Source organism: Pagrus major, chromosome 7 (genome assembly GCF_040436345.1).
Source record: "Pagrus major chromosome 7, Pma_NU_1.0".
Classification (NCBI taxonomy): Eukaryota; Metazoa; Chordata; class Actinopteri; order Spariformes; family Sparidae; genus Pagrus; species Pagrus major.
The window spans coordinates 33,575,230-33,599,545 of NC_133221.1; the positions used below are offsets into that span (position 1 = coordinate 33,575,230).

General features: G+C 42.1%; 1 protein-coding gene across 1 annotated transcript in view; it reads left to right on the forward strand.

The window, feature by feature from the left end:
• The window catches only part of vps13d (vacuolar protein sorting 13 homolog D), a 134,786-nt gene that overhangs the window by 87,824 nt on the left and 22,646 nt on the right, over nucleotides 1-24,316 (forward strand). Inside the window, exons 42-58 of the mRNA XM_073470564.1 lie at nucleotides 1,304-1,456; nucleotides 2,081-2,216; nucleotides 6,484-6,531; nucleotides 8,746-8,896; nucleotides 9,447-9,663; nucleotides 10,171-10,418; nucleotides 10,502-10,693; nucleotides 10,791-10,917; nucleotides 11,092-11,234; nucleotides 12,086-12,216; nucleotides 12,599-12,774; nucleotides 16,436-16,559; nucleotides 17,782-18,017; nucleotides 18,127-18,229; nucleotides 18,678-18,835; nucleotides 18,978-19,086; nucleotides 19,262-19,432. Coding sequence (XP_073326665.1) covers nucleotides 1,304-1,456; nucleotides 2,081-2,216; nucleotides 6,484-6,531; nucleotides 8,746-8,896; nucleotides 9,447-9,663; nucleotides 10,171-10,418; nucleotides 10,502-10,693; nucleotides 10,791-10,917; nucleotides 11,092-11,234; nucleotides 12,086-12,216; nucleotides 12,599-12,774; nucleotides 16,436-16,559; nucleotides 17,782-18,017; nucleotides 18,127-18,229; nucleotides 18,678-18,835; nucleotides 18,978-19,086; nucleotides 19,262-19,432 — 2,623 coding nt within the window. The remainder of the gene's footprint in view (nucleotides 1-1,303; nucleotides 1,457-2,080; nucleotides 2,217-6,483; nucleotides 6,532-8,745; nucleotides 8,897-9,446; nucleotides 9,664-10,170; nucleotides 10,419-10,501; nucleotides 10,694-10,790; nucleotides 10,918-11,091; nucleotides 11,235-12,085; nucleotides 12,217-12,598; nucleotides 12,775-16,435; nucleotides 16,560-17,781; nucleotides 18,018-18,126; nucleotides 18,230-18,677; nucleotides 18,836-18,977; nucleotides 19,087-19,261; nucleotides 19,433-24,316) is intronic.

A 24,316-nucleotide genomic window follows, 5' to 3' on the forward strand; every position in this document is an offset into this window, starting at 1 on the left:
TGGGTATAGTGAAGATATTTCTACTCGGCTACAGGTCAGACCCTGGACGTGGAAACATATCAAAGATATATAAGGTGTTACAAGAGGTAGAAGGGAATGATATTGCATATATAAAGGAGAAATGGGAGAAGGAGAGTAACATCATGATGCAACAGTGGAAAAGAACATCTGCTCTGTCCTGGAGAGAATTTGGGTGGAAGACAGCTCAAAGGATTTCTCTGGGAGCAAGTATGTCCTGTTGGAGATCCTGTGGCGAGAATAAGGCAACACATTGTGTTTTGGGACTGCCCGGTAATTTCTAAATATTGGAAAGAAATTAAATTGACCATGGAGAAAAATCATGAAAATAGTGATTCCATCAGAGTTCGAGACTTTATGTCTGGGATTAAGACCAGACACTGTGAAGGGGTCTGAAAACAAATATCTGTATAATATCCTATTACTAGCGATTAAGAAAGCAATCACAAGAAAATGGTTGGTAAAAGATTCTCCTACAGTCGAGGACTGGATCAAAGTGGTTCAGGATATTTTTATAATGGAGAAGCTAACATTTATTCTCAGGCGTGAACAAGATACGTTTGAAAGTTACTGGAAAATCTGGATAAACTTTATAACAATTTTTAGGCAAGATACTGGGTAATGTGATAAAACCCCCTAGTTTTTGACTCCACTCATCTGGTTCAGTTTTCTTTCTTTGTGTCAGCAATTACACTGTTATCAGTCAGCGTTATACATGTATGCAGAAAACTATCTTTATTTAATCTATAATTATAATTATTTGTGTTGTTGATTTTGCCACCGCACTCATTATTACCCCACTATAAGATATTGTTTGCAGGAGAAGTTATGAATGAAGAAAGGTGCATATTGGGCAGACAAATTTATTAATTTCAGAGCTGTTATTGTCTAGTTTTATTTACTGCTGTACATGTATCTATTTTTTTTTTTCTAGTTATCATTATCACTTCTCACTTTTTGGATTCTTAAGTTCCCAGTTAAGTTCCAGTCCAGAACCTGCATAGGAGTACTGTGATAGGAGAGAGTATGGGTGCTTTTGTAATGATGTGAATTATTTTAATTAATTAATTAATTTTTTTAATTATTTACCTATTTTTCTTTCATTATCTACTTGGATGATAAGACTTGTGGCATGTATACAAACTTAAGAGCAACATGTATAACTTATTTTTTCTTCAAATAAAAAGTTTAATAACAAAAAACTGTGCTGATCTGATCTAGCTTTCTCTAGAACTAATCTCTGATAAATCTCTCCAGCTTAAAAATGTTCATATGTTCCCCACAGGGTGGCACTGTCTCACAGCAGTAGTGCAGACTCCATCTCAGATGTCCACGGTCCAGGGACTGATGACACTCACAATGTCAGTCAGTGGAGAGAGGTGCTGCCTGGAGAAGAGATTCCCTTTGAGTTTGAAGCCCGTGAGAAACTCCGCCACCGGTACAGTTCTGATTCACATTCACAGCATCTACTTTTGTACAGTGAATATTACATTTTGTATGATAGTTTTGACTGGCTGGCCATCATTCTTACTAGTTTGATAACTTTTAACTGCACACTGTAAACTTGATGGTATATGGTTTGTCTTTCACTTTGTTGTATTACTTCTCTGCTATACTTTAAAATGTGATAAAGCAGTTTGATTGCAGGGGTGCTGAGACTTGCCAACCTTCCTGTTACTTTGATAACAATTTACACCACAGATTAATCATATCAGTAGGACCATGTTAGGCTAGGTATGTTTTCTATAGTTAGGCTGATAACAAAATTATTTCTAAATGTTGGAGTAATGACACTGATAAAGGTGAAAGAACTTTACCAATGCAACAGTGTGTTCTTTGCTAGAGCTTATCATTGAACATGAATCTAATAAACCTGCTGTGGTCCTCAGCAAACATTCATTTATTGGTGTCAACTACCATGAAATATGTCGGTCTATGGATCTTGTAAAACCTCTTGTAAAAATTCCATCTATTATAAATGATGAATTGATGAACAGTTTTTTCCACAAATGCATTTCATAGATTATGTATCGCTGATCCCTTGTTTCTTCCTCCCCTGTAGACACACTCATGAGCTGAAGCTGCACCAGCTTCTGGTACGAGTGTGCGGATGGGAGCAAATCAAGCCAGTTTCTGTGGACAAAGTGGGTGTTTTCTTCCGTTACGCAGCTGCAGACAGAAACAACTCTTCCAACACGGTGAGTACAAGTAAAAACTATGAAAACAAAATTAATTTTTATAACCCAGATTCCAAAGAAGTTGACACATTGTGTAAAACAAGGAACTTTTATTTTTTGTTAATTCTGGCATTTGTTTTGATAACAATGAAATAAAAATGCAATATATTTTCAATACTATTTTTCTACATAGCTGTAGCTGTTTGTGGCTATGTAAGATTGATAACTGTAATATGATGATGATGATGATGCAAAGAAAACCGTGCATACATACAGTTGCAATCAAAATTATTCAACCTCCATTGCATTTTAGGTTTATTGGCAAAATTTTAAATTTTTCAGGTGTTTGCAATAAACAAATTACACAAGAACAGTTTAAATAGTTAAAGAAAACTAATATTACAAGGATTTTATCCAAATTCAACACAAAATCCTACTTTCAGTGACTACTGCAGTCTCAAAAATATTCAACCTCCTGAATAGAACTCCTCATAAGAGACACATTTGCAAATCAGGTGTGGTCTCAAGCACACCTGATGCAACCAATCAAGGGCTTCATTAGTTGCATCAGGTGTGCTTGAGATAGAACACCTCAAATACCTGGACTGTTGATGGTGACGTTTCATTGCATGTTAGAAATATGGCTAAGTCAAGAGAATTGTCCAAATCATTCAGAGAAGAGATCATTGCCTTGCACAAACAAGGAAAAGGATACAAAAAGATAGCAAAGGCACTGAATGTTCCTAGAGATACAGTTGGAAGCATAGTTCGCAAGTTTAAAGTTAAAGGAACAGTGGCTACACTACCTGGATGTGGCAGAAAGAGGAAGCTATCAACGGCTGTCACCAGAGTCCTGAGGAGGCAGGTGGTCAAAAACCCTCGACTGACTGCAAAAGACCTGCTGCAAGAGTTGGTGGCAGCAGGCACTGAGGTTTCAGTTTCCACAGTAAGGCGCATGCTAAACGCTGAAGGGCTCCATGCCCGAACTCCAAGACCACGACTGACCCAAAAGCACAAGAAAAGTCGGCTCCAATTTGCTCAAAACTATATAAATAAGCCAAAGAGATTTTGGGATTCTGTTCTGTGGAGCGATGAAACAAAACTGGAACTTTTCGGGCCTATTGATCAGCGGTATGTCTGGAGGAGGAAGAATGAAGTATACGCTGAAAAGAACACCCTGCCTACAGTGAAGCATGGCTCAGTGGCTCAGTGATGCTCTGGGGCTGCTTTGCTTCCTCTGGTACTGGAAACCTGCAGCGTGTGGAGGGCAAGATGGATTCAATCAAGTATCAGGGAGAAAATGTCATGCCGTCTGTGAGGAAGCTGAAGCTTGGGCGTCATTGGACCTTCCAACAGGACAATGAATTCCAAGCATACCTCAAAGTCTACCAAGGCTTGGTCATCACTGTCGCCTGACTTGAACCCCATTGAAAATCCCCATTTGAAAAAGGCGGTTGCAGCACTCAAACCCAAGAATATTAGTGAACTGAAGGCCTTTGCCCATGAGGAATGGGCTAAGATTCCTCAGGAATGCTGCCGGAAGCATCTGGCTATGCATCACGTTTGGTAAATGGTAAATGGTCTTGCATTTCTATAGCGCTTTTCCAGTCTACTGACAGCTCAAAGTGCTTTACAATACTACTTTCACACACACATTCATACACTGATGGCAGAGGCTGCCATGCAAGGCGCCAACTGCTCATCAGGAGCAATTTGGGGTTCAGTATCTTGCTCAAGGACACTTCGACATGTAGCTGAGGGGAGCTGGGATTCGAACCAGTGACCTTCCGATTACTAGACGACCCGCTCTACCTCCTGAGCTACAGCCGCCTGCAGCAGGTCATAACAGCAAAAGGGTGCTCTACTATGTACTACAGATGCTTGTCATGAAGGGGTTGAATAATTTTGAGACTGCAGTAGTCAAAAGTGGCATTTTGTGTTGAATTCGGAGAAACCACTTGTAATATTAGTTGTGCTGAGCTATTTAAATTGTTCTTGTTTGATTTGTTAATTGCAAACAGCTGCTAGTTTGTACATTTTACCAGTAAACCTAATTTGTAGTGGGGGTTGAATAATTTTGATTGCAACTGTACAGTACTGTGCAAACAATTTAGACAGGTGTGAAAAAATGCTGTAATCTAAAAATGCTTGCAAAAATATAAATAATAATTGTTAATTTTTATCAATTAACAAAATGCAAAGTGAGCGAACAAAAGAAAAATCTAAATGAAATCAATATTTGGTGTTATTACCCTTTGCCTTCAAACCAGCATCAATTCTTATAGGTACACTTGCGTGTGTCAGGGATTTTGTAGGATTAAAATCAGGTTATATGATCAACCCATTATACCAAACAGGTGCTAATGATCATCAATTTCACATGTACGTTGAAACACAGTCATTAACTGAAACAGAAACAGCTGTGTAGGAGGCTTAAAACTGGGTGAGGAACAGCCAAACTCTGCTACTAAGGTGAGGTTGTGGAAGACAGTTTCATGTCACAGGTCATACACCATGGCAAGACTGAGCACAGCAACAAGACACAAGGTAGTTATACTGCATCAGTAAGGTCTCTCCCAGACAAAGATTTCAAAGCAGACTGGGGTTTCAAGATGTGCTGTTCATGCTCTTTTGAAGAAGCACAAAGAAAAACGGGCAACGTAGAGGATCGTAGACACAGTGGTCGGCCAAGGAAACTGTCCAGCAGTGCCATCAGCTCAGAACTGGCAGAAACCAGTGGGACCCAGGTACACCCATCTACTGTCCGGAGAAGTCTGGCCAGAAGTGGTCTTCATGGAAGAGTTGCAGCCAAAAAGCCATACCTCTGACATGGAAACAAGGCCAAGCGACTCAACTATGCATGAAAACAGGAACTGGGGTGCAGAAAAATGGCAGCAGGTGGTCTGGACTGATGAGTCAAAATTTGAAATATTTGGCTGTAGCAGAAGGCAGTTTGTTCGCCGAAGAGCTGGAGAGCGGTACAATAATGAGTATCTGCAGGCAACAGTGAAGCATGGTGGAGGTTCCTTGCAAGTTTGGGGCTGCATTTCTGCAAATGGAGTTGTAGATTTGGTGGATTAATGGTCCTCAATGCTGAGAAATACAGGCAGATACTTATTCATCATGCAATACCATCAGGGAGGCGTATGATTGGCCCCAAATTTATTCTGCAGCAGGACAACGACCCCAAACATACAACCAATGTCATTAAGAACTATCTTCAGCGTAAAGAAGAATAAGAAGTCCTGGAAGTGATGCTAAGGCCCCCACAGAGCTCTGATCTCAGCATCATTGAGTCTGTCTGGGATTACATGAAGAGACAGAAGGATTTGAGGAAGCCTACATCCACAGAAGATCTGTGGTTAGTTCTCCAAGATGTTTGGAACAACCTACCAGCCGAGTTCCTTCAAAAACTGTGTGCAAGTGTACCTAGAAGAATTGATGCTGTTTTGAAGGCAAAGGGTGGTCACACCAAATATTGATTTGATTTAGATTTCTCTTCTGTTCATTCACTGCATTTTGTTAATTGATGAAAATAAACTATTAACACTTCCATTTTTGAAGCATTCTTAGTTTACAGCATTTTTTCACACCCACCTAAAACTTTTGCACAGTACTCTATAATCCCATATTTGTAGAATTTTGGATGGACTGATGCAAAGTGTAAAGATGTGCTGTGGTCTGATGAGTCCACATTTCACATTGTTCCTGGAAATCATGGACGTCATGTCCTCCGGGAAAAGGACCATCCAGATTGATACCATCACAAAGTTCAAAACCATCTATGATGGTTTTGGGGTGTGTTGGTGCCCATAACATGGGTAACTTGCACATCTCTGAAGGCACCATTAATGCTGAAAGGTACACGCAGATTTTGGAGAAACATGTGCCGCCATCCAGACAACGTCTTTTTCAGGGACCTCCGTGCTTATTTCAGCAAGACAATGCAGAGCCGCATTCTGCCATTAAACAGTGTGGCTTCATAGTAAAAGAGTGCAGGTACTAGACTGACCTGCCTGCAATCCAGATCAGTCTCCCATTGAAAATGTGCTGCACATTATGAACCACGAAATACGACAACAGAACCCAGACTGTTGGGCACTGAAGTCGTATATCAAAACAGAATGGGAAAGACATTTTCTTTCAAAACATAACAAATTGAGTCCCCAGTTCCCAAACACTTAACACATTAAGTGAAATAGGGATGATGAGCTGCTGTAACAAGTGAATTTTCTCAATGTGGAATCAATGAAATGAATTGTGTAATTTCTCTTTTACTCTTCCACAGGTTGGCAGTCCTATTAGCAGAACCAACATCATCCACCCACATGTTTATGTAAGTCTGGCAGGTATTTTGTCTAAATCAGTGAGCAGTCAGTAGCCGTTTTTATACTGGACAGCAACCCGCCAATTTGGCTGTCCTTTTTGCGGCTAGGTCCACGAATTTAGACAGACCGCGGTATAGCGGGGGTCTGTTTTGGTCCGCCAATATGACGCCTCGACGGGTACACTTTTTGCCACCTCCATTGCTATGTAAATCCAAGGCGTCGATGTGCCGGCAATTGCGTGACATGGGCGTAGGTGTCGATGACGTGCACTTTTGTGTGACCCACAGCCGGGAGTTTTAAAAGCAGGAAACAGCTGATCACAGCAGTCAGTTCATCACTTCATCCGTGGACGTCAAGATGAGCAACTGGAAAGGGGCTGAGATCCGGGAGATGCTAACCATCACAGCCGAGAGAATCGTCAATAACCAGATCACGGGGACTGTTGTACGTGACTGTTCACGTCCAACTTCGTGCTTCATGTCACGTCACATGTTTACGCCTACCCCAGTGGCGGCTTTTTTGAAAAGGAGGAATATTACACCTCCGTTTCACATAGACAAGACGGCTGATTGCAGCCTTTACCTGGCTGCAAATTTTCTAACTAAAAGGGGCTAGTGAAAGTAAGCACTTTTAATCAAGTCTGCAGTAGCAGAAGCAGCAGTACATTAGCAGCAGTACATTAGCAGCTGTAATAGACATTATATACCAGGAAACAAAATCATTTGATGGATATGAAATGTAGGAACAACTTTGCTTTTTTTGCATCTAATAAGGCAAAGATCATGAAAAGTATATACCATTAATTGTCATCAATTGTCATTGTCAATTGTCAAACAGTGGCCCGGTATAACACAATGAGTGGATGTCGAATTACCTTAATTGTAATGGTTTATCATAAACTCGGCATAATGTACATTTTCAAAGCACTGAATCTATCAATGCAGCTCCATCAAGGCTAATAATCATTTCCTGTTGCTTCTACAGTTTCTACAGTTTTTTGAGCATTTAAATGAAACGTCAGATCTGCAACTTCTAACTGAAGGGTAATAAGTAATGATGTGGGTAATCTCGACAGGAATTTATTATTATACTATTTTTTTATACTATTTTTTTTAATTATTTGAATTATGCACACCGTTCTGGATTCAAGCTACGTTTATTCAGCTTGACCACTTTAACACAAAGTACAGTAACACAAAGGGTCTGATCATGTCTGCCACTTCTCCCGTGCCTCTCCAGTCCATCTCCCATCTGAGGTCCAGCACGCTACTGCATTTAAAGGGAGACTGTGATTAGCAAATCATTGCCAGCTTTGCCACTCACTCACCTGGCGCTGCTCTCCTGAGCCCTCTCCACCTCTCTCTCCCGCAGCCGCACCTCGACCACGCCCACCTCCACACTTACTGTTTTCATTAATTATTCTGCTGATTATTTTTGTGATAAATCAATTATTCACACAAAAATAATAATAGAAAAATAATCCAATCACAGTTCTTAAAAATGCAGAGTCACACAATCACAGTGCTTGTGTTTTCCAACCAGTAGTCTAAGACATAAAGAAATTTAGTTTATTATCACATGGGACAAGTAAACACTCAAATCTGGTGGAACTAGGTAATGTTTTGTTTAAATGTTCGAATACTAAAATAGTAAAAACAAAATGTGTTGATCTACTAATAAATGTATTGACTAACTAATTAAACTCCGAATGGATAATGTGAAGTTTGGATTAACAGTCAACTCAAACAGAAGGATTTCAGAAAACAAGAGGGACTCAGTTACATATGTTGACACAACCTTATAAAATAGGGACAATAGAAATAAAGGCCTGTCTCTTATTCTGTGTTCAGACCAGACACAACGCAAATTATTCATTGGATTAGATTACATTCAAAGTCAATGATGAAATGCCATTAGACGCAAATTCTCTGGGCGGTGCAAATGACGTGAATGCTCACTTAAAATCACCACTTCATTCACGTCATTGAGTTGGAAAAAAAAGCGTCCTTCTGATCCATTTATTGCAGTCAGGTCACAGAGAAATCCCTTCATTTTCGGTTCATACCGATGTGGTTTGCGTTCATTTTTATTCACGTTACTTGCACGAGTAGACATGATTAAAAATGTATAACCCCCACGATCAAACTCGAATAGATAATAATAATCTCTAAAACAACATCTGATTGTTACTCGTTTTGTGTGTGAATCCCTTGATCCCTCAGTTCTCGGCCCTGCCTCCGGTCAGGGTGGTCTTCTCCATCACAATGGAGGGCAGTGCTAGGAAGGTCATTACTGTCCGATCTGCACTAATGGTGAAGAACCGGCTAGATGTTCCTATGGAGGTCAGACTGGACAGCCCCTCTGCTCCTGACAGTAAGACACAGTTCCTTTTTTTCATTATATTCTTTTTCAATGGACCCCACACACACCACATACACCATTTACACATCAAAATGTAGGAAGATTTGTTTCTCTCGGAGACATGTCATTCTGAAGCAAACTGACTTGCAGTAGTATTAGACTTGAGCCTCAGCTAAAATCTCCACAAAAACACCAACAGTTCCCATCACCATGGAAAACTTTGATTACAGCTGGGGAAACTGTTGACAAACATTTGCTAATGAGTGCTCTTTGACACACACACACACACACACACACACACACACATCTGTGTGGGGACTTCAGCTGACGCACATAAACACACACGCAACTTCCTTATTTTATTTCGTTTTTTATCCTTATTTGATCTTATTTTGTGTTATGTTGTGTCATTATAATGAAGCCAATATGTTTTTTCTTAAACTTTGTTTATTGTGTTTTGAGAGACAATACAATTGTGTCACCAGAGCATATATACAAAGTAAACAAGATAATAATTCCTTAATCAAAAGTCATGATAAAAATTTTGTCCTTATGTCAACAGAACCAGTGGTGTTGCCTCCTATCCTTCCTGGCCAGGCCTTGGCAGTCCCCCTCCACCTGACATCTTGGCGGCTGCAGGCTCGTCCCAAGGGCCTGGGCATGTTCTTCTGTAAGGCTCCCATCCACTGGACCAGCGTGGAGCGGCCAGGAGAGATCAGCAGCAGTAAGAGAGAGTGTCAGTCAGCAGATTTTGATGAAACCGTCAAGCGTAACTTCAGGTAAATACAGTTAGTCAGTAGGGGTCTACAGAATAACAAACTAGTCAAGTGTCAAAACTGAGTGGATGCATTGAATTTTTGTAGATGAATCCTTTATCTGTGGTTTTAGCAAGGCAAAATAAAAGGTATTCAGAGTGGAAAGACTCCCACTATCCCTGCAAAAAGGAAGTTGTATTGTTACTGCAGTCAAACAGTATCTGCAGCTCAGACAAGCATGCTGGGGGTTTAGTCCAGTCACATTGTGGCTCATTTGTAAACAGCCTTTCAGAGCCAAGTGAGCACTCTACTGCTGTATTTCACCTATCCCCAGGTTGGTCCCACCAATGTTGGTTATCCCTTCACTGGTTATATCTGAAACATTTTGTGATGAGAATTGATCATTGTTTGTGTGAAAAATATGATATATCTCTGCAATTAATTGAATTTTGGAAGTAGTCTCTGATTACTGAAATGCAGCAATTCCCCTCACAGATGGTACCGTTCCCCTCATTTCTCTGTATCTTTCAGGTTCTGTGTGGTCATCAAGAAAGACAACTACCCAGAGCAGCAGCCTGCGAAGAGGGTTTCTGGCAGTGCCAAGCAGATTTACCGACAGCCAGGCCACACTGTCTACCTGCTGCCCACCATGGTGCTGGCCAACCTGCTGCCCTGTGACCTCAACTTCTATATCAAAGGAACGTCCATCAAAGGCTCACTGAAGCCTGGGAAAGAGGCTGTGCTTCATGCTGCTGACACCTCACAGAACATGGAGCTTGGTAGGAACTGTCTCTGGCTGCCTGTTATTTCCTAAAAAATGTCCTCATTCTCTTTCCTGGTGTTCACGATATGTGTCCTTCAGGAGTCCTGCTGGAGAACTTCACTATGTGTAAAGAGCTGCTGATCCCCCCTGGGACTCAGAACTATGTGGTACGAATGAGGCTATATGACACCAACAAACATCTGCTTTGCCTCACCATCCGCATCATCCTGCGGGCACAGGGGGCACTGAAGATCCTGATTTCTGCCCCCTACTGGCTTATCAACAAGACTGGTAATGTTTTCTTAGTTGTTAAGAACTGCCGTTGTGCAGTACAGTCATTGCTTAAGCTTCTCTATCATCATTCCCTAAAGCCATGTTCCTCCCTCAGGTCTGCCGTTAATTTTTCGCCAGGACAATGGCAAAACCGATGCAGCAGGCCAGTTTGAGGAGCATGAGTTGGCTCGAAGCCTCAGTCCATTACTGTTCTGCTATACTGACAAGGAGCAGCCAGCTATGTAAGTGTGTGTCAGAGACCAGACCACTCTGCCCTTTCTGTTGTCCTGAGTACCTGCATCTGGACCATATTCATTGTCTTAGGTAGTGAGCAATGTTCTAGCCAGGCAACATCCTGTGGTGTTTTTATTCTTCCTTTCATATTCCATGTGTTTTCCCATCTATCTTGATCTCAGGTGTACTATGCGGATTGGGAAAGGGATCCACCCAGACGGAGTTCCAGGCTGGTGTCAGGGCTTCTCTCTGGATGGAGGGAGTGGAGTCAGGGCAGTGAAGGTTATCCAACATGGGAACAGGCCTGGCCTCATCTACAACATAGGTAAGTCATACATTCAAAATCAGCACAGGTGGATAGCACTAACTGAACTAGGGTCTTATTTAATGTTGTACAATACAGAGGATCAGAAGATCAGGGCTGATCCTGTGTATCGGATGCAGGGGCATAAAAAACTCATCACTAATAATATTGTGAGAGACATCTGGGCTTTTTGGTTAAAAGCATTTTAAGTCCTGGCATCTACATATTAACTTGCTTTTCTACTCCATGAAACTCTACAGCTTGTGTTCAGAAAGGGTGCTCCGATTGCATTGTGAACAGCTAATTGAGCTAACAGCTAAGTACTTTGAGTTTGAAGTTTCAGACTCTTTATATCAGTGTACATTTTATCAATCGTCGGTCAGAGATGAAAGTAGCCATGTACCAGCAGTGACCAAGTTTCTGCATGGCACAAGACCTCAGTACAAAGACTGACAAAACTGAGATGATTTATTTTTTTTCATTGTTTTTTTTAAGTTTTCAACCTATGTCTTTGAATCGATCAAAATAAATCTAATTATTTATTTGAAACAGTGTTTTCATTATGCCACTCATAAAAACCATAAATGACAATAAAGTAAGAAACGTCCTTTTGATCGGTATCGGCTGGTGCTGCTTCCAGCAATCAGTGCACCCTCAATGATCAGCATTGTAAAGTTGATTTTCTTGCATAACATAATTCATTTTGCAAAGGCATATATAAGAAGGAAAATAAGATGAGCTGAATTGCAGTAGTTTATTACAATGTATTCATGACCTCCTTGGATGATTAAAAGTTATCAAAACGTTGATGCAGCAAGGCCAGATGATTCAAATCACCGACACATTATTCCTTACCTGTCTGATCAATGCAGGCATCAGTGTTCGGAAAGGAAAAGGACGCTACAGGGACACTCACATAGTGACCTTTGCCCCACGCTACCTGCTGGACAACCGCTCTACACACAAACTGGCCTTTGCTCAGAGAGAGTTTGCAAGAGGGAAGGTGAGAAATGAACTGTTCATAGGCTTTTTATGTCGCTGAGCAGTCAGGATGCACACCTTGTACAGTGATTGCCCATCACCAGTTCATAGCTGTCTCTCTCTGTCATCTCTATTGTGATCTATCCTATAAAAAAATAATATAAAAAGAAATACACTGCATCCCTGTGGCCTGATTCCACTGAACCAGCACACACAATAACAGGGCTATAGTAGTGGTACCACAATATAATGCAGCCATTAATAATGTCATATTTAAAGCTTTGTTTGTTAAGCCAAAATGTGTGCTGTGAGAAGGCTCTATCTGTAGTCCTTCCCCCAGTTTCACCTATGGGGGGAAATAAATACAGTATGATGGAAGTCATCCATGAAAATATTTGTCCTAGGGTACCGCCAACCCAGAGGGTTACATCTCCACCCTGCCGGGCTCCAGTGTTGTTTTCCACTGGCCCCGCAATGACTACGACCAGCTGCTGTGTGTGCGCCTCATGGACACCCCCAACTGCACCTGGTCTGGAGGTTTCGAGGTCAACAAACCCAAGTCCTTCCATGTCAACATGAGGTGAGCTACATACAGTTGTGGTGAAAAGTTTCCATTCACTTGTAAAGAACATGTATATGGCAGTCTTCAGTTCCAATGATTTCTACAGCTCTCATTTCTCTGTGATGAATGAGTGGAACACAAACTACTTTGTCACAAAAACATTCATGACGTTTGGTTCAATAATTAATGTAATATAGGTCTTCTGAAAATGTGACCAAATCTGTTGGATCAAAAATATATACAGTTACTTTAATGATCAATTTAGGTGATTATAGAAAGTTGTGTAAATCAAATTTTCTTTGTAGCATGGTCTCTTAATTTAACAGGACAATGATCCCAACACACATCAAAAGTGGTAAGGAATGGATCAATCAGGCTAGAATTGAGGTTTTGGAATGGATTTCCCGAAGTCCTGACTTGAACCCCATCGAGAACATGTGGACTGTGCTGAATAATAATAATATAATAATAATAATAATAAATTCATTATTGAACCAAACTTTTTTGTGACAAAGTAGTATGTGTTCCACTCATTCCATCACAGAAAAAATGAGAGCTGTAGAAATCATCGGAACTGAAGACTGACATGATATACATGTTCTTTATGAGTGGATGGAAACTTTTCACTATAAAATGTATTATTATATTTTTATAATATAGCATATTTTATTTTATTTTATATATTTATTTAGAAAAAAATGCATGTTACTTTTTCTTTATTCAGTAAAGTACACTGAACAAAAATATAAACGCAACACTTTTGTTTTTGCTCCCATTTTTCATGAGCTGAACTCAAAGATCTAAAACATTTTCTATATACACAGAAGACCATTTCTCTCAAATATTGTTCACAAATCTGTCTAAATCTGTGTTAGTGAGCACTTCTCCTTTGCCGAGATATTTAGCTGTGTGATAAAACTGAACATTTCAGAGTGGCCTTTTATTGTGGCCAGCCTAAGGCACACCTGTGCAATATTCATGCTGTGTAATCAGCATCTTGATATGCCACACCTGTGAGGTAGGATGGATTATCTCAGCAAAGGAGAAGTGCTCACTAACACAGATTTAGACAGATTTGTGAACAATATTTGACAGAAATGGTTCTTTTGTGTATATAGAACATGTTTTAGATCTTCGAGTTCAGCTCATGAAAAATGGGAGCAAAAACAAAAGTGTTGCATTTATATTTTTGTTCAGTGTAAGACAAATTAACTCAAAGTCTTCCTGCTACAGCTTTTATGCTGCTTGATACAAAAGGAAAAGTCACACGGTTCTCATTTTCTGTGACTTAGCTAGGAGAGAAATCTGTCTGATAAAACAATTTAATCTGATTTAAAGGTTCTTGAATACATGGAGTTTGTTGCTAGTGGGAGACATGCAGACTGTGTGTATAGTATGGAATTTATAATGACTGTAGGCACTGCCTTAAATCAATGTTTGTGGAAGAGGAAGAAGATTTTTCTTTTTTTCTTTTAACAGCTGTATACTACTAACCCTGTATGACCGTGATATGATTACTATAATTGTTGTATGGCCTGGCTCGGGTAAAACCTTGCAGAGAATCATTGCCATACAGTATTATTTTATTATCTATTTTGACAGTCATAACCAAAAAAGAACAAATAAAGAAATCTAGGAATAAATAACAATTCCTTTAAAAACTGTTAAAGTGCAGCCACTTTTTAAATAGAATAGTTTAAAACAGTAGTGCTACAGCAACTTGAAGGAATAGTTCACTCTAAAACGAAATTCAGTCATTATCGACTCACCCTCATGCTGATGAGAAGTCCGGTGTAGTTTCTTATTCCTCAAAGTGCAGCTGGAGACCCGTGGGGGTACCCTCCTGCAGCAATAATCCATATAACGGGTGTCAATGTTTGCCGAGAGGAAAAGGTCCATAAAACTACACAAAAACTTTGTAATATTCCTCCATACTGCTCATCCGCTGCAATCCAAGTGTCCTGAAGTGGCGACATCCAGAGTTTACTCGAAACGACGTCATTTAGTACATTTTTACAACTTAAACAGTCACTATACTATATTTGCCTGGAGGCACGCTCCCGCGTGCACACGTGTCTCCCTCGCACCTGTTTGCATTACGGAAGCTGCGCCGGACAAGATCAACAGAACTCGCAATAGATACACACCGGTATTTACTTCCTGCTTTGAGCGACTGAGCGACACACAAACACAAGAGGGATCTGCCTGCACTAGTGATTTGAAACTTTGAAACTCACAGCTGGATGTTAATACCGGTGTGTGTCTATCGCGAGTTCTGTTGATCTTGTCTGGCGCAGCTTCCATAGTGCAAACAGCTGCGAGGGAGACTCGTGTGCACGCGGGAGCGTGCCTCCAGGCAAATACTATCGTGACTGTTTAGGCTATAAAAATGTAATAAATGACGTCGTTTCGAGTAAACTCTGGATGTCGCTACTTCAGGACACTTGGATTGCAGCGGACGAGCAGTATGGAGGAATATTACAAAGTTTTTGTGTAGTTATATGGACCTTTTCGTCTTGGGCACATTGACACTCGTTATATGAATTATTGCTGCCAGAGGGTACCCCCGCAGGTCTCCAGCTGCACTTTGAGGAATAAGAAAATACACCGGACTTCTCATCAGCATGTGGGTGAGTCGATAATGACTAAATTTCATTCTAGAGTGAACCATTCCTTTAAATAAATGTAGGAATAAATAATTCCCTTAAAACTTACTCAGAGAACTCGCTTGCTTGCAGTGCAGCACTTGGAAGGGCAAATGTTGATGGCGATACATTGTCCACCCAGTGTGCAGACTCAGCAAAGACATGGGGCACACGTCAGAGGTCCAAATGTCAGTAGTAAAGCTGATTGCCTTTACATCTTTCAGCCTACATGAAATGTGTTCCCTCACTGTCTCATAAAGTTTGGGGAGAGCGGTTTCATCGTTCTCTTTCACGTGATGCATCTTCAAATGCTTTAAAAGGTTGCTGGTGTTGAAATTCACAACACTCCTGCCACCCCTCCAAATTACAGCTTTGCATGCTGAACATGTGGCCGTTTTACTGTTGGCGTTATCCTGAGTAACATATTGTTGCTAGCTCCATCTGACTCACGTGAAATCATCTTCTTCGGTGCTCTGAAAACAGTAGTGTCCATGGGCAGCACAGCGCAGCTTCCTGTGTTGGAATTTAGAGCAGGCAAGAAGAATTGATTTCCGGTGTGAAACATTAAGCAGAGCTAACGGAGCTAACTGGGAAGTAGCAGAGTCCCGTTTCTAAATTACACGGTGTCGGATCAGTGCATAGACTCATGTACTCGCTGATACGGATATTCTAGTATATACAGTATGCACAATATTGTTGTTTTTAATAATAATATTTTCATCTTAACATCTTATGTCATCTTACGTCTGCCTCAGTGTTTCCCACAGAATTACATTGTATCTGTGGTGTGAGCTGAAGGTATAGTAAAAAATAGTGAAGAAGCAATATAAAATCGGTATGTTGCTGTCAATAATGATATTGTAGCAGGCCACTATAAATAAATGAATGTATGAGAATCACTGCTGCCTGTAAGTTGTGCTGCTCATACTGTGTAGTGGCTGTATTTTCCATGTTGTACTTAAAACAAATTGAAGTAAAGTGAGTGAATGAAGTGAAGTATTTGACAGGTTTTAAGTGGACATTGGTTTGAACAGGGACACGCTGGGGAGCTGTTTCTTCCTGCGGACAGAGATCACCCTGAAGGGAGCCACCTACCAAATCTCCTTCACTGATACTGACCAACTGCCGCCTCCTTTCCGCATAGACAACATCTCTAAGGTAAGCCACTGTTGTGATAGCATGACCAGTTTCTAAGGGGTGGACGTAATTAAGAAAAAAGGAGCTATGCCTGAATCACTCACTGGACTCCCACTTCTTTCTTCATGAATTCTGTGTCTCTGTAGTCTCAATGTGATGAATCGTTCCAGTGGGAATGAAGCACTCCCTTTCAGACAGGCTCTCCTCAAAGACATTGATGGTGTCCCTTCTGTTGTACAAATGAAGAATGTGGCAGAAGCATTTATGAGTCATTAATTGTGAAGAATGATGAAGAGAGCTCAAGATACAAGTTCAAACCTGGCCTGCTGTCATACCTCCACTCACATAGCCAATTACTGTGTGCAGTGGGTGTGATTATTGCTTTTGTTGTTTGAGAAAATTTAATTCAGATTTTGCCAACTCTGATTCTGTGTTTCAGAATTCTGTGACACTAGCTAGGTTTCCATAAAAAGAGATAATTTTAACAGAATTGTAATTAAATCTGAATCAATCTGAATAATTGTGTGTTTCCATTCACTAGTGTTGAACAGCAGCTGGTGGTGCTACTTTTGTAGTTAAAACCATTGAAGAGTGCCATTCAAAGCTCAAACTGTGAAGTATAATGTAGAAAACATGGTGGAAGCATGACAGATGTGTTTCATGTGTTCATTTGAGGATGTTTACAGTCTACTCATGACTCCACATGAATTTCGTGCATTTGTCTGCTGACATTTTTCATCTCTTCAGTGGAGCGGAAGCTTCACTGGATGTTTCAAGGTTCCAGGTTCATTTATTTGTCATTCTACAACACAGCGCTGCACAACGTCCCTTTATGCTACACAAGAAAAACTTTTGATGGAGTGTGGCGGTAGAGTTCAGGAGTCTCGCAGCCTGAAAAAAGAAGCTGCTCTTTAGTCTGGTGGCACAGCAGTATTGCTTGCCAGACAACTTAACCAAGATATAATTTCAGCCAGGTTGTTGCTAAGGTGGGTTTTGTCTTAGTATCCTTTGGGCTCTGCACAGGCACAACACCCCATTATTGCTGAACTAGGTGTGTAGCAGTAGTGTTGAGGGAGGTTTTAATCACCTGTTGCAGAGCCCTCCTGTCCTCTCACATGCCTAATGTACATCATGATTTATTATCTAGGTCTGTTTTCATTGCATTGTGTTTTTTAATACTGTGACAAAAATAAAAGACCAAACACAATAAATTGAGGAGATTGCCTTGTTTGAATCTCTTCAGGTTCCAATCCAGTTTTGGCAGCATGGTGTGGCTGACATCCGGCTGCACACTGAAGTGAAGGCAGGCTCTGTGCTGGACTATGCCTGCGATGAGCCCACACTCCCCCCCTACCTCACACTGACTGTGAAGGGAGCTGGATCCTCAGAGGTCACAGCCGACATGAACTTCTTCAGAGAATACAACAAGCTCTACTACGAGAACTTCATCTACATTGCAGCCACTCACACTTTCTCACAGTATGGACTAATGACATGACTAACTTATAATCTTATTTCATACCATTAAGAATTCTTGTTTGTAAAAGTTTAAGTCATAAAGGTAAGCAACACCATTTTGTTGATGCAGGAGTGCTGAGAGAAGACCTGTTGGGAAGAAGCGTCTCGTGAGCTGTGCTGAACTGGTTCTCGATGTGGACACCAAGACTCAAAGGGTCATCCTGAAAAAGAAGGTACTCTTTTCACTTGAAAATAACCCAGAATGAACAGACTTTGATCTAAGTGTGGGTAAAATGGCAAACGATGAGATTGCCTTATTATTATAATATTATTTTGCCTTCAAAAGATGGTAAAAGAATGGACTGTCTGAATTGAGTTATTGTGGAAGTTTGTATGAGAGGAGGGAACAAAGTAGTGCTGGGATTGTTACAGTCCACTGGCAGAAAATGTATGAAAAACAATTTAAATTATTGGAAAGAATGACTGACAAATTGATCACACATTTCTGCCAATTCATAGACTAAAAGATTAACTGATTATCAAAAAAAAATCTTCTTATAAAAAGGATAATGTAAATAAAAGTATGAAAATATTCATGAATTGCAACCCATGAAAATAGCATGGAGGCAAAGTCCAGTATGTAATGAATGTGTAGTAACATGTCCCTTGATTTTTGTGCAGGAGCCGGGGAAGCGCTCCCAGCTGTGGAGGATGACTGGCTCCGGCATGCTGTGTCATGAAGGCTCATCTCCGCCACAGAGCAAGCCGGCCCAGCCACGCCCACTGGACTCCTCTTTGGTGTTGGACATTGCCGGGCTTGCAGCCGTTAGTGACAACAGGTTTGTACTGTACCTGTAGGGTGCCTGTCAGCTCTCTCAGGGGTCATGTCAACATCAGTCAATTTTGGTAACTGGACTGTGAACTGGTAGAAAGTTTATTATGGAAGAACTGACTCTCTCTCTATCTGTTCGCCCCCCTCAGTTTTGAGCCGTTGATGCTGAGGAGGCCGGACTCACGCCGCAGCACCACCCAGACATGGTACTTCAGCACAGGCATGCTTACCTGTGGTCTTCCCCGGCTGGTAGTACAGGTGGGTACACCTAGCTAGTCTTTGATGTGGAATTTATAAAATGTTGTTATTCTGAGTGTCAGCAACTCCTTTCCTTTGAGTTTAGAGCCCTCACATATGTTCTGTTATTGTTTCTCCATTTTCTTCACATGATTTCCTTCAGTTGTATTTTTAATTCATGACTTGTATCATCCAGGTGAAGGGCGGGCCGGAAGGCCTGTGTGATGGAGCAGAGGTGGTGCTGGGACCAGACTCTGCACTGCTGGAGCCTGGCCCGGAGCAGCAGTTCATCAACCAGAAAATGAGACCTGGTTCTGGGGTGCTGTCCGTCCAGGTGCTGCCAGATGGACCCACACGTGTCCTGCAGGTGAGAAATAATCCCAGTAAAAGTCTGAAGGACTGATAATCTTTCAGTGCCAATAGCATGGTACTGGGCCGCTCTTTATGGAATATTGTTTTGGTGATTTTGAACCTCGATCAAAATATTTTTCCCTTTTTTCCCTCTTCTCTTTGACCTGACTTCCAAACCGATATCTAAGTTTAGTCCTTAGTGTCAGATATTTATCACAACATACAACAGTGTTTTAGGATATTATATGTGTGTTATCTGCCTTTCAGGTTTCTTTTCATTTCCATACACTTGGAAAAATATCTTTTTGAGATGTAAGAGCTGGATGAGTTAGGCAATTACTCAAAGTGAATACAATGTCTTTTTTTCACCTTAACACACTGTGTCGCAGTTAAATTTATTAGTTGAAATTGAGGACCCAAATGCAGACACAAAACACAAAGGAAGGTATAATGATCAAAAGAAAAATGTAATAAACGTACTGGTGGTGGTAACAGAAGAAGGCAGGGCAACATAAGTAAGTAAAGGCGGCTGGGAAGTCCAGGTAAAAACATAGAGTAATTCTATTGAGTGTGGTCCAACAAAACAACAAAAACTATCCAGAAGGCAACCATGGAACAAAGTAGGAACAAGGGGACCAATGCACCAGACTGACAAGAAGTGAGGGAACACACACGGACTGAATACATAAGGATTAATAAACTAATGACACACTGGTGTACGGGAAAAAACAAAACAGGAAGTGTAAAGCACAACCGGACTTATGACAGAGAAACTTTCAAAATGAACATATAACAACAAAACTAAAACCCTGAGCTATGACACTGTGAACACAAACATCCCTTTCTTTGTTACTGAAGGTACGCTCTGTAGAAAGTTTCATTGTTTAACACTACAGAAGTCGGGAAGCCACCTTCTCTTAACACTAATTCACTTCAAATCAGTCACACATCATAGAAAGCCACCTCACCCAAGAGACACCATGTGGCTTTTTATTTCTGTGATAAAACACTGCCAACCTGTTTTGAAAACGTGCTGGCATCACAGACAGAATGACTTCAGTTCTAACCATAGTGCTCATCCTTACTTGTACTGTGTATAAACCAAAGTTTACGAATGTTATCACAGTTCTATGAACCCTGGATGACTGCCAGAAGCAGCGCTTGTCACTGGATATCTTCCGTCTCACGCATGTGCAGGTCGAGTATTTATATCAACTAAGTCACGTGTGACCTCGGATGATCCCTGACTAGGTATAACTACCGTTGTCATCCAGGCGATCAGTTCCACAGAGTCTTCTCGCGACAAGATTCCGAGTGACTGAGAACTGTGGCAGTCATCCAGGGTTCATAGAACTGTGGTTACATTCGTAACTAGGGCCAGACTGATTAATCTGCCAGCCAATTTAATCAGTCCAAAGTTGGCCGACAGACAACTTAAAATTTTCGTGCTTAGTGAATGCATTGCTGACCTGGAAGTAAATGAATAACACAACGTTAACGTCCCCATCCTTTAATCTCCGGCAACAACCATCATGTCACTCTTATTGATCACAATTTCACTTTGCCATATAACATTAACCTTAAGACCGAGCACATTAAGCACATCACCGGGTGTTTGTTTTTTTACATTGCATTAACTTACGATACGTTGAGAGTTCTCCCTGCAACCAATAGCAGAGGCATTGGTCATCTCTTGACTGACCATTATATACTAAAAAAAGAAATATTGCAAAAGATGACATGTTTAGATGACAGAGCAAGAAAAGGCGTTTCTGGTCGGAGTTTGGTTTATAATGACTAAATGGTTCAGAATGATAGAGTAGAGAAAGTGTGAATTAACGTTTAGAGGGCATCAGAGAGGTGCATTTCAAATCATGTTTTGCCAGTGACTTTACGTATGCTGATTATACACCTGCCTATTACCTCATTATAAAGGTAATGATAAATTCATCAATTGTAAATATAAGCTATATTCATTTATGCCTTGCAGTCAGAAAAATGCCTAATATCTGTGTTTCAAAATGCCCCATGTAACTTTAGACATATTTGTAATAATAATAATTGTTATTGCAACATTTGTAAGCACCACCGTAACAGAAAAAGAGCTGTTCTGACCACCAGAACTGACTAGTAGCACATAAGCTCTTAGGGCATGCACCGGGCACAAGTGTCTTGACAATGGGGGGGTCAAACTGTCCAAGCTAGTCAGGCTGATCGAGGTGTAAGCGTTCCAGCACCTTAGGGAGGAATGCTGTATTTGTTCACAGAGTGACGCCTGAGCCATCTGGGTTCCACCTCAGAAATGCTGTTTGACAGACATTTGACATTTGAGCTCTGCCTGTGCTAAGGGTTTGAAAGAGAGGCAAGAATAGGGCATCCAACACCAGGGGCAGGTCCCATATAGGAGCCCGTAGGGCACTTGGGGGATGTGATCTCAGGGCCCCCTTCAAAAAGAGGGACACCAACTTGTGGCTACCGATTGTGTCATTATCAGTCTTAACTGCTACAAAGATATGTCGCCCACATACACCCTCAGGGTAGAGGGAGATTGGCCCTGGTCCAGTAGGGATTGCGGAAACTCAAGGATCATAGGCACAGAGCACTGTACGCTGCTTCCTGTGACACCCACCTGAGACTTTCGTGAGATCGAAAGCTGTTGTTTACTGTGTCTCTCTCCTTGTCTATCTGTCTTAGTTGTTTATTCTTAGGTTTCGGAGTCTTTCATAGGTTTTGCACCGTAGCTAACTTTAGGCTTTTAAAACTTGTACGTATTTTGTAGAACCGATCTTCTGTTACTGGGTAGTCTGTTGCTGCCCAGTTAGCTTTCCTCAACCTAGCCTAGCTCACTGGTTTTTGCATTTCACCGCAGTTAACACTGCCTTGATAAGTGTTACGATGGCTTGTGCTGACTGTTCTGCAGTTGGGTGTCTCTATTAGAGAGACGTGTCCATGAGTTAGAGCAGCTTCTCTCAGTTAGAAACACAGGCACTGCAGATAGTGTTAGCCCCGGGCCTGATAGCAAGCCTGCCAGCGTTAGCATTAGCTCAGTCTCGTCGGCAGCTGTTGTGGAGTTTGTCGCTGCTTGGCCGCGGCGTGGGTTAGGGCACAGGAGCAAGTCACCGGTTGTGTGGCCTGGTCAGCAGTCACCCCTCCTGACTTCTAACCAGTTTACTGTCCTTGATAGCCCAGTTGTTAGTCCTGCTGGCCACGTGCGTCCCCAGCCCCTGCTGACGGGGGGTAAACTCCACACGCTGGTGATAGGAGACTCCATTACCCGCAATGTTAAGTTAGCGTCACACCACACCAGTCAGCGAACAACCCCCACCTGTTTTGCCCGCAAGTGCCCTGACATTCAGAATAGTGTCCTTGACTGGCTCTATGCACTCGCTCAGCAGTGGATCGGGCCCTCCAGCGGCCATACCCACAGCTGAAGGCGACAAGGGTTGGGATCCGCTCTTGACCCACCAGCTGAGACAGGAGATCATATCTGGTGGGGTGGCGCCAGAGCATCCCGCAGTGGAGTTGGTGCAGCAGTGAAAACCAAGTCCTGGCTGACCAGAATGGGGCCACCAGAAGAGGTCTTGGCAAAATCATGGGCAATGGAGGAAAGATGTAGAGAAGACACTCTGGCCACTAATGAGCCAGAGCATCCTGGCCCAGAGGGCTGGTGTTCTCTGTCAGGGAGAAACGGAGGGAGCAATGGGTTTATGTCTCCGAGGCAAGAGATCCACCTCTGCCCTGCCGAAGAGACCCCAGATGCTCTGCACCCTCTCTGGATGAAGCCACCACTTTTTTCAGGGGAGAGTAAGTCTGCGACCTGGTTTTGTTCCCCCGGGAGATATACTGCCCACAGGCTGGTCTGGCAAGGGGCTGCCCATGTCAGAAGATCCTGCAATACCCACAGCAATTGTGCAGATCTGGTTATCCCTCTGGTGGTTTATTTGGAAGACTGCCAAGGTGTTGTCCGACCGGACAAGCACATGCCTCCCCTTCAGATATGGCAGGAAGCACATGAGTGCTAGGTGCACAGACTGTAGCTCCAGCACATTGATGTGCTTTGTGCGGTCCTGGGCAGACCACTGCCCCTGAGCCGTACTGTTCTGCCACACCTCACCACAACCCTGAGCTTCCTGTGCCTGTGCCACTTGGGATCTAAGTTGAAGCTGTTCAGCCACCTTTGCAGGGGGCGCAATATCAGTTTGCCCGTGAGGCGAAGAAACTGACTGTAGGGCAAAGCCTTGCCTCATCGGAAGAGGGGAAGGAGGTGGAGGATGTCCTCCATGTGCTGAAGGGACGGGCAGGCCCTCATAGGGACGGTTTTCTGAGCCACACCAATGAATGTTATGCTCTGAGAGGGGTCCAGAGAGCTCTTCCTTAAGTTCACCTTGAAGCCCAACATGTGAAAGAAGGCAATCTGTGTCCTGTGTTGCCTGAAGCCGTGACAGAGCATAAATTTGCTAATTGACTAGATACGCAGGACTTTCATGCCCTGAAATCGCAGGGGCGAGAGGGCTGGAGCCACGCACCTGGTATATACACATGGGGAGAGGGAGAGTCCGAATGGGAGCACCCTGAACTGAAAAATGGCGGCCCTGGAAGGCAAAACGAAGAAACCATCTGTGCTGAGGCACAATCAGCATAGGAAAATATGCATCCTTCAAATCTATGGACGTGACCCATTCCCCCTCAACAATGGTACAAAGGACCTCTGCTATGCTCAGCATGGGAAATGGTAAGACCTTTAGGAACTTGTTGAGTCCTCTCAGGTCCAGTATTGGGCGAAGTCCACCATCTTTCTTTTTTATAAGAAAATAGGTTGAGTAGAACCCCCTGGGTTGTAACGGGGTGTCCACCAGTTCGATGGCACCCTTGGCCAGGGCTAGGATTTTTGAAGCCTCCC